We start from the raw sequence: 10,617 nt of genomic DNA, 5'->3' as shown, positions 1-10,617 counted from the left end.
CAACCTTCCTTCCGAGGAGTGGCTGGTGGGTTTGAACCGCCAGCCTTCTGGTGAGCAGTCAAGTGCCTTAGGCACTATGCTACCAGAGCTCCTCGTGTATAGTATAGGGCTTTGAAAATAGAGTTTAGTCTTGATGTATTAGGCAATGGAGAGCCATTATAGCTTCCGTACATAAATTTTTAAAACTTGAAGACTATTTCTTTACATTTATCAAATAATACACACACACGCACACACACACGCACGTTGTTGTTAGGTGCCATTGAGTTAGTTCCAACTCATAGCAACTCCATTAACAGCAGAATGAAATACTGCTTGATCCTGTGCCATCCTCACAGAGGTTGCTACGTTTGAATCCATGGTTGCAGCCATTGTGTGAATCCATCTCATTGAGGGTCTTCCTCTCTTTTGATGACCCTCTACTTTACCAAGCATGATGTCCTTCTCCATGGTCTGGTCTCTCCTGATGGATTTCTGAGCTATCATGAATTAATAGATGTTTGGGACTTGAAATTTTATTCATTGTTCAACATTAATTCTGTGATTCTCGTACTTCTTAGAGATCCCTGTGTGGTGTAAACATTTTGAGCTCAACTGCTAACCTGACATTTGGCACTTGGAGCCTGCAATCATGTTCTGTTGAGACTACAGCCAAGAGAACCCCGTGAAACAGTTATACTCTAACACATGAGGTTGCCATGAATTGGAATCTACTTGATGATAACTAAACAACAACAGCACAGCAACAAACACTTTTTTAAAAAAATTGTGATTTGGGTGAAAATTTACAGAGCAAGTTGGTTTTCCATTAGACAATTCATGCATATTTTGTTTTTTGGCATTCATTGCGATCCCCACAATCCCCACACACTTCCCACTTCCTCCCTGAGTTTACTATTTCCCTTCATCCTTCTTTCCTGTTCCTTCTTGCCTTCTTAGTTTTATCCCTGGGTAAATGTTCTTTTGATCATGTGTGGTTGATTGTTCTCATAAGTGTGTACCTCCCTGATAATTATAGTTCACCTTATAGGCCTGTATATTGTTTGGTTGAAAGGTGAACCTTGGTGGTGAGTTCAGTTCCAGGCTTGAGGGGCTAAGGCTGTATATAGTCTTGGGGGTTCCTAGTCTGTTGAGACCAGTAAGTCTGGACTTTTCTTACGATTTTGAGTTTTGTTCCACATTTTTCTCCCACTCTATCTGTGACCTCCAACTGTGATGCCTTAGAGAGTGGTCAGCAGTGGCAGCCAGGCACCATCTAGTTTGGGTTTCTAGGTCCTGGAAACTGGGAACAAATACTTAAAAGAAGTTCCACTGGCCTTCTGTTTCACAGACTAGTGATGATAGTGTTAATTAATCGAACTGTATTGTTTTTGATGTCTTAGTGATAGCTCTTTGGAATTCTAAACTGAGTTTCAACATGACACACATTTTATAAGTTTTAAGAAAATTTACTAAAATACTAACTTTTGTAGTACTTGGGTTTCGTTTTTGAAAAATACATATTTTGAAATTGATAAAGTTATTTAAAAGATTAGAAAGGTAAGAATAGTAAGCAATTTTTATGTAAACCTTCTGAATGAACTGGGAAAAGTGGCAAATTATACTAGGAAATAACTTTTAAAGGATACTTAATGCCTCTAGTTTTCTTAAATTTTTTTAAGAATTAATAGAATATATAATATTTATACTGACATTTTATATGTATATTTAAATGTATAATATATATAAAATATATAATTTTAGTTAGAAATATTTCATCAATCTTAACTACTACTAACTACTACTAATGTTGATGTAGCTAGATAATGAATCTCCAAAGTTTTTAGGTACCAAACTTTGAATAAAATTCAAGTAAACTTTTCAAAATTCATGTATATGTATGTGTGTGTGTGTGTTTGTGTATATATATATATATATATATATATATATGTAGTTTGTGTGGTAGTTACGTTTGTATGTCAACTTAGCTGGGCCTGGTTGAGTGGCTGGGCAGCTGGTGGTAGTATTCCCCACGATGAGACTGGCAGTCAACTCCATGGTGGGATCTACCACAAGCAGCTGAGTAGCTGCCTTTGGGATGTGGTCTGCTTCCTGTATATCAGGAGAAGCCTTGGGAATGGTCTCTAGCCTGTGGCACGCTTGAACCCTGCATGTAGCGTGTTGTTCAACAGCCTGCTATGTTCTGCTGATCTTGGGACTTACAATGGACTTAAGTTAATGGCCTGCCATGTGGTTTGGTAACATCGGAACTGTGCCTTTTTGCTAGTCAACCTTGGGCTTCTCAGCCTCAGCAGCCAGCAGCTGTCTGAGTGGAGAAATGCCTCTAACTCCAGTGGGCCGGGAGCAGGAGGCAGAGCTGGAACCCAAGGTTGAGGGGCTTTCATCCAGCCCCTAGAGCCTGGCATTTGAACTTGGACTTAAAGCCTCCAGGTTGTAAGAATAAACTCCTGTTTGTTAAGGCCATCCCATTTGTGATATATTCCTGTCAGAGTGACACTAGGTAACCAGAACTGTTTGCCTCATTTTTGTGCAAGTTATGGTCTTCCTCAGTGAGTGAGGTTTTCTTTATACAGTAAAGATTTATGTTCTAGGTAAAAATGTAAAAGATAGCATTTTTATTTTACTTAATGTGTGTGTGTGTGTGTGTATATATATATATATATATATGTTCCATTGAGTGCCAGATATATTAGAGACTCCCTGCAAAAGAATTCTGTGGTCAAATAAGTTTGCATACTTAACATAGCATGCTTTTGAGAGAATTATAATGTCATTTAGCACATTAAAGGCTCTCTTAAGACTTGCTATAAAGAGATCTTTTAAAAACTTAATCCAATATTTTCCAAATATGTAATTGATTTTCAGAAATAACTTTTAACTATCTTGTGAAGGTAGTAGTCCATGGAGCACATAAAGGGAAATATTAATTCATAATACATTGAAATCTCTCAGAGACTGAACGCAGTGGGACTCTCTTGTTTCTGTGGATCTTGCAAGTTTCTCACAACTGACAGGTGCAGTCTTGCCACTTTCCTATTGCTTGTTTTGGTGGAAATACTATTTGATGTTTCCTTCTTTGACAGGCTCCTGCCATCCACAGGTTCTGACTTTTGCATGTTTTACTGTACTGTGTAGTATTCAAGAACTAACATTTGTATTGTAAACTATAAAGCAAGGTAATAGTAGAGCTGAATTTTATTTTATTTTGAAATTAATATATTACATGATATATAAATTTATCTGTTGTAATACTGTTATTTTTTGTGTGTAATTTGAAAGCATTTCTTCTAATCACTCTTAGTGCTTGCCTTCCTTTTTATTAGGTTGGTTTTGTGATACTTCAGTTTATTAGTTATCTGTTGTTGTGTTACAAATGACCCCAAAATTTAGCACCGTAAAACAAAAACATTATCTCCCTGTTTCTTAGGTATCTGGGAGCTTAGCTGGATGGTTCTGCCCAGGGTCTCTTAGGAAGCTGCAGTCAAGCTGTCACCTGGGGTTACATTCATCTGGGAGTGGAGGATCCCCTTCAAGCTCACTCTTGTGGTTACTGGCAAGCCTTAGTGTCTCATTAGCTGAGACCTCAATTCTGTGCCACATTGGTCTCTCTGTAGGCTCTCTGAGTGTCTCCAGGGCATGATAGTTAGCTTCTTTCAGAGTGAATAATCAGAGGATGGAAATTGCAGTCTATTATAACCTTATCTCAAAGTGGCATACCATCACTTTTGTTGTGTTCTGTTGGACCCACACATTTACCCTGGGGTAATGTGGGGGGGGGACTACACAAGAATGTTGTTGTTAGTTGCCCTCAGTGGGCTCTGAATACTACAAATTATGGATCATTAGGAGAACTTACTTAAGAAGAGAGGCCTGTGTGTATGTCTTTAAACTAAAAAATATAAACAATTATAGGGCTGACTCGACGGCACATAACAACAACAACAACAACATAGAAGAATGCAGAGAATCAGCAGCCCCCCGCCAACCAGAACTAACAAGCATTAACCCTCTGTCATATTTGTGTTGTATCTTTTCCATTCCTTTTAATAGGAATCAAACATTATGTATGGTTGAAGTCTCCTTTTTACCTTTCTTTAGTCCTGTTTCCATTCTTCTTCACTTCGTTGTAAAACCTAACCCATTGCTGTTGAGTCTATGCCAACTCATACCGACCCTGTAGGACAGTAGAATTTCCTCGCAGAGGTTCCAGGGCTGTAATCTTTACGGAAGCAGACTGCCACATCTTTCAGAGAGAATCTTGTGGTTCAAACCACCAACCTTTCTGTTAGCAGCTGAGTGCTTAACCACTGCACCACCAAGGTTCCCTCTTTATAAATGCGTATATCCATACTACGTATAGTACTATAAAAGTATTTTTAAAATCTTACGTCTTTTAATTTAAAATTTTAGAAATCAACAGAGAGAATACATAGGAAAGTTTGAGACAGTCTTTATGGTTGTAACTTTAAAATACAGGCAGGCCTGAACTTGAAAGCTTGCTTTTGGTATAAAACATTATCCATTGGTTAAAAAAAACTACTATTTTTGATGGTTAAGTACTCAAAACCAGTTTTTCAAAATTGTCTCTTATCTATATATGATGATCTATGATGTACTTGAAATAGATTGTTGTATCTACTGCTGCTCCGTCACTTATTGAGCTCTTAAGTATATAATTTTGTATGTCAGACATGGAGCTCAGTGCTTTACATTTATTTTCTCATCTAAGCCTTAAAATAACTCTGTGAAGTAGGCATTATGCACAGGAAATTGAAGTGTAGAAATACTAAAAAATTGTTCAGGATTAACCCAGTTGAGATTTAAGTTAAAGTCTGACTCCAAAACCTAGGTCCTTAATCATTGTAATGGACTAATTTTTAACACTACTATAAAGACTAATCATCTTATCTGATTATATGAGAAAATGTGCTCAAATTTCCTACTGTGGAACGTGGGCACTCTCTTGTTAACAATCACCTGAGAACTTATTCTCTGGCCCGAATCTCTGAACCACTGGTTATAAGTCTCATAGACTGAAGCAAAGACTGTCAAACTGAAGCAAAGACTGTCAAACCAAACCTGTTGCCATCTAGTTGATTCCCAATCACAGAGACCCTATAGGGTCTCCAATGCTGTTATCTTTATGGATACATCTTCTTCCCAAAGAGCAGCCGGTGGGTTCGAACTGCTGACCCTTTGGTTAGCACCTGAGCCTTAACCATTGCGCCAGCAGGCTCATGGCAGGATGGAAACGGGTATTGTCGTGGGAGAAGGAATCTGGGCATTGATTTTTATGATAGTGGATTAGGAACCTAGGGGAAGCTGAAGGAAGCTGGCATGCAGCATTTAATTTATTTCCTCTTTCTTTGCTTTTACTATTTTTAGTGTTGTTTCCACAGACCTCATACTATCTTGGGCCAGTCTTAGGGTGAGGTGAAAATTAGAGATTTTGGTATGGATGGTGGTTGGTCCTAGGCAGCTCCAAACAGAAGGAAGAAAGGACCTTATAGTAGGGAAATTCTGAGCAGTAGCATTGCAGGAGAAGCAGCAAACCCTTTTTACTAGGCTGTCTAGCTAGCCTTTTGTTACAAAGGAGACTATGGTAAAATCAGTTTTATTTCTAGGTGAATAGTCTACTTTGAATTACCTGTTTCTGATTTGAGCATCATTTTTCTTTGTAAACCGTTAATTTGCATCGCGTTTTTTCAAAGACTGTTCAAGTTTTTTTTTTCTTTCTTTTTTAAAGTTCACATGAGAGATCCTAATAATCAGCTTCACGTAATTAAAAATTTGAAGATAGCAGTAAGCAACATTGTCACCCAACCACCTCAGCCTGGAGCCATTCGTAAGCTTCTAAATGATGTTGTTTCTGGCAGTCAACCTGCAGAAGGATTAGTAGCTAATGTGATTACAGCGGGAGATTATGACCTCAACATCAGTGGTATGCAACAAGGTTTATTATTCTTTTTTAAATGAAAATTTCTTTCCTTAGAAAATGTAATTCTGTAACTTGGAGGTCATTCAACAAATATTGAAATGCTTACTGAGTGAGAGCCTGCTAAATACAATGTTGAAAAACACAGTGCTTTCTTTTTAAGGAGGTTGTGATTAAGTAGGCAGTCATTCAAACTATGAATTTCATGATTTTATTTCATAATGAAATTATATTTGTAGTTCTGATTGCAAAGTTAATACAAGCTGTATGAGGGTAGAAACATCTACTCTTATTTTATTCCCAGTGCCTAAAATCAGAACATAATGCATAATATTTGTTGAATGAACAAACTAACAGTAGGAAGAAAACAATGTATTCTTTTGTGGTATAAGTGTGTACTGTAATTAAAATAATAATTAAGTTTATTGTAGTTCTATTTTGCTTGGTGTTAAGTGGAGGAAAAGTTTATAAAATATGTATAAATGTGCAATCTTTTCTGAGTGTTTCTCAATCTGATTGGAATAGTAAATGTTTTTATAGCAAGATTGGAAGGTGAAATTATATATTTATATGTAAAGTGAGCTAGCTGTATTTGGTGTGACTTATGTTCCATATGAAAAATATTTAACTATTTGAAGGACATTGGATAGTTTTTAGAGTGAAAAGATTAAAAGTCCATCATCTCATTAGGATCTCATCAAAGTCCATCATCTCATTTAGCATTTTAATAATCTTTTAAGGTCAGCATAATTTACAGTCTAGTGTTTTGATACTTTTTAGTTGCATATTTAAAGACTTTGCTAAGTATATGCAGTGAGAGACCCAGAGTACTAAAGTGGCATGTTGTAGATCACATGGTTGGTTGCACTTGTAAATAGAAATAGTTGAATTATTTTGTTTGAATGCGCTGTCCTTTGCCTTCTTTCTATGCCATTCATTTTAATTCCAGCAAGGTAAGTAAACTTGATAAATTTAAATTTAGATTATTATTATTTCCTTGAAGAAATTTTACTGTGATTTGGGTGAAAGTTTACAGAGCAAATTCATCTTCCATATAGCAGTTCTCATACATTTTGTCTCATGACGTTGACTGTAATCTCCCACAAGGCAACACTTCTCTTCTCACTTCTTCCCGATAGCCTAAATTTAGATTATTAAGGCTATCTTTACAAATCAATAAAAATCTGAATTTTAGGATATATATTTTGAATAGTTCCTGACATAATTTTGGTGTGAGTCAAAAAGTTGGATAGGAGAAACTGATGGAATTTGAACTATTTCAAATCAATGGAAAATTCATGTTATAGTGTGAAAGAAAGGTAATGAACCAAATGCCAGAATGTCCAAGTTTTAAACTACTTTGGCCATTAATTATTTGGATACCTTACATAAGTTACTTAGTGTTTCTGAGACTTGATTTTCTTCTCTGAAAACAAGAGAGTTTGACTAGATATTTTCCTAAAGCCTCTCTCAGATCTGTAGTCCTGTGATTCTATTTTACAGAGTCTTAAAAATTTTTGTTATTGGTGTAATAAATATTTATTGATATTGTATATGCTTTCTACTGAGATACAGAGATGAAAAAGACATATATATGTTTGTAATTTGATGAGGAGACAAACATGTAAAGCCATAATTTTTAGTTAATATTCACTGTAATATGACTAAATATTCACATTTTCATGATAAGCCAAATTGGGCTTTTAAGCCCTTTCTTACACAACATTTTATTTTTTCGGGAGTTAACGATTACCTTTTTGCCTTTTTAAAAACAAATTGGTCAGTTTTCTTTGTATCTCTTGTTAGTCTCTCATACCTCCTACAGGATTTTCCACTTGACAGACTAATTTATGGGATAATCCCTTTGTCAGCAATTCTTTCCTGGAGATTTCCTTCAGAAGTCTCTTTTTACTCTGTGCATTCTCAATGAGGGGCAGCATCACTGGGATGAAAATTGGTTCTTGGAGCACAAAACGTCCTTAGATACTGCAATGATTTGTGGCTCTCTTAAGGGCTATAGTATATAAGTAGATACACAATGTATCTGTGGTCTTATTAAAAAAAATTGTTTTGAATGTGAGAGATTAGGAAAACTATATTTAAAAAGGCTCATTCCAAACCAAATCCAACCCATTGACGTTGAGTGAATTCCATCTCATAGTGACCCTGTAGAACAGAGTAAAACTGTCCCATAGCGTTTCTGAGTCTGTAAATCTTTACAAAAGCAGATTGCCACATATTTTTCCAGTGGAATGAATGGTGGATTTGAACCACCCACCTTTTCTTTAGCACCTGCACCACCAGGGCTCCTGAAAAGGCTTATTATTAGCAGGGGGATAGTGAAGTAAAAGTTGAAAAACACTTTCTACCAATATATACTGGTTGCTGTGCAAGACTTGCTCCACAGCTGACATCCTGGGAATTTCCTTTATTTCTTTTTTATGTAGCCTCTTGTTCATAGCTTTTTTGGTATATTCCCTTGATGTGGTGAAGGGCATCTTCAGTAGCCTGCAGAGAAAGTATGTATGAAAGGTAAAATTTTAAAGGTAAATACTTGAAAATGTTCTTACTTTTTATTTAAGGTTGATGGCTTGGCTGTATCTATTATTGCTTGGGAATCATTTCCCTCAGAATTGGTCCACTTCCAATATTTTTCTTCAGAAGCTAGATGCCATTCTGATTCATATCTTCCCATCTCTCCAATCCTTAGAAGCTTTTAGAAGCTCTTTATCCCTGCTGTTTTTGCTGTTTTGAAATTTCATGTTGATGGGTCCCAGTGCACTTCTTTGTCACTCATTATACTGAGCCCCTTTTGATTATCTGGTCACAAATACCCTTCAGTTCTGAGAAATTTTCTTGTGCCAGTTCTTTTTTAATTTCTTCCCCGTTGTTTTCTCTGTTCTTTCTGGAATTCTTAATTCATTGAATATAGAAGTTCCTGACCTGATTCTATACTATTCTTATCTTTTCCCTGCTGTTGTCCACTTCCATCTCTGTCTCTTTTTAATCTCACTTTCTGGGGAGTAGCCTTCATTTTGTCTTCCTAACTTTTCTCTGGAAACTTTAATTTTGTCCGTCTTTTTTTTTTTTTTTAAAGAGGTTTTCTTTTCCTCTGCATTTTCCTTTTTTATGCTGTGCTATTCTTGTTCAATGGTGTGGGATCTTAACTCTGAGAATATTAATAAATTTTTATTGTTAGCTTCTCTTTGTTTTCTTTTATCCTGTACATTTTCTTTCATCATTTTTTAGTTTGTTTGTTTTGGTCTCTGTTTTTATATTGAAAAATTCCCTCAAATGTGTGGTGTTAGACATTACCTTATATTTCAGAGTGATGTTCTCAAACTGTAAATGGGCATAAGAAATGCTTGTCAGCTAGTGAACTTTTTTTTATTGGGTGGTGAGAGACTGTGAATAGGTTTGAGGGTTGCCCAGTTCTTTGGTACTTGTAGTTATTTTCTTTGGGGCCATTTAGTTTCTCCAGGGAAGGAGTCTTAAATCCACCATCTTAAAAAAAAAAAAAACAGCGACCCCCATTGGGTTTCTGAGGTTGTAAATCTTTATGGAAGTAGATCACACCATCTTCCTTCCGTGGAGCAGCTGGTGGGTTTGAACCACTGACCTCCTGGTTAGCAGCCAATTGCCTTATCCACTATGCCACCAGAGCTCCTTTCTAGTTATCTGTATATTGGGGAGTGAGGGAGATGGGAAGGTAGGTGCTAACCAGTCTGTTAACGTGATTTGGTAGGTAGTTTGTAAAAACAATGGGGTCATGATTTGGTTGTGAAGAATTATTTTATCTTAATTATATTGCTTGCATTCATTCTCAGGTCCCTCTCAACATTCCTGCATCAAGAAGGATTGAGTGCTGTTTGCCTTTAAAAATAGGGAAGGTACTTTAAAAACAGAGAATCTAGGCAGATAGAAAAAAGAATCACAGCCAGTAGTAATAGTTAGGTGCTATCAGGTCAGTTAGATTCGTAGTGACCCCGTGACAGAGCAGAACTGCTCCATTGAGTTTTCTTGGTTGCAGTCTTTTAAGGGAGCAGATCATCAGGTCTTTGTCCCATGGAGCTGCTGCGTGCCTTCAGACTGCCAGCCTGTCGGCTAGCAGCCAAGTGATTAACCATTTGCACCATAGGGCTCCTTCCCAGACAATTAGGTTAAATTCCTAAACTACCTACCAGAAGAAAACAGTTTAACATCCAAGTTTCTTCAGCTTTGTCCCGTTAAAGGCACTTCTTTTCAGCGTCGTTTTTATCTTGGTACTCAAGACTTGGGAATATATAATGAAGCACTGAGTTCATTTTAATAAAATACCACTGTAACAGAGTAATATGGTGTTCTTTGGAGATTAGAAAAAAGTGATTTGTTCAGTTTTAAATAAAGGTATCAATTCTCTATAGGTCCAGAAGCACACATCTAGTTTTTACTGTTGATGTTAGTCAGCATACTTGTTACCCAATCTAAGAAATACATGTTAGATATTTATTTACCTTATCAGCCTAGCTTAACAGTGCCATGTTTTCTTCATCAGATCGGTCAATTAAAGCTAGTGTTCCATGGTACAGTAATTGGAAAGACACATTGATGGAACTGAAAGAATCCTCATTATATACAGGTATTTCTTGTGGTGGTCTCAGTTTTCCAGATTGTTCTCATTCTACTCCTTGTTTGTTACCCTT

The 10,617-nt window shown here is 36.6% G+C and overlaps 1 protein-coding gene across 1 annotated transcript in view; it reads left to right on the top strand.

The window, feature by feature from the left end:
- Nucleotides 1–10,617, top strand: part of TRAPPC8 (trafficking protein particle complex subunit 8) — a 121,328-nt gene that overhangs the window by 5,036 nt on the left and 105,675 nt on the right. The window contains exons 2-3 of the mRNA XM_042782627.1: nucleotides 5,747–5,941; nucleotides 10,470–10,553. Coding sequence (XP_042638561.1) covers nucleotides 5,747–5,941; nucleotides 10,470–10,553 — 279 coding nt within the window. The remainder of the gene's footprint in view (nucleotides 1–5,746; nucleotides 5,942–10,469; nucleotides 10,554–10,617) is intronic.

Source organism: Orycteropus afer, unplaced genomic scaffold (genome assembly GCF_000298275.1).
Source record: "Orycteropus afer afer isolate SDZICR_OR568_19922 unplaced genomic scaffold, OryAfe1.0 scaffold00394, whole genome shotgun sequence".
Classification (NCBI taxonomy): Eukaryota; Metazoa; Chordata; class Mammalia; order Tubulidentata; family Orycteropodidae; genus Orycteropus; species Orycteropus afer.
This window is presented reverse-complemented; position numbering and strand designations above follow the sequence as displayed.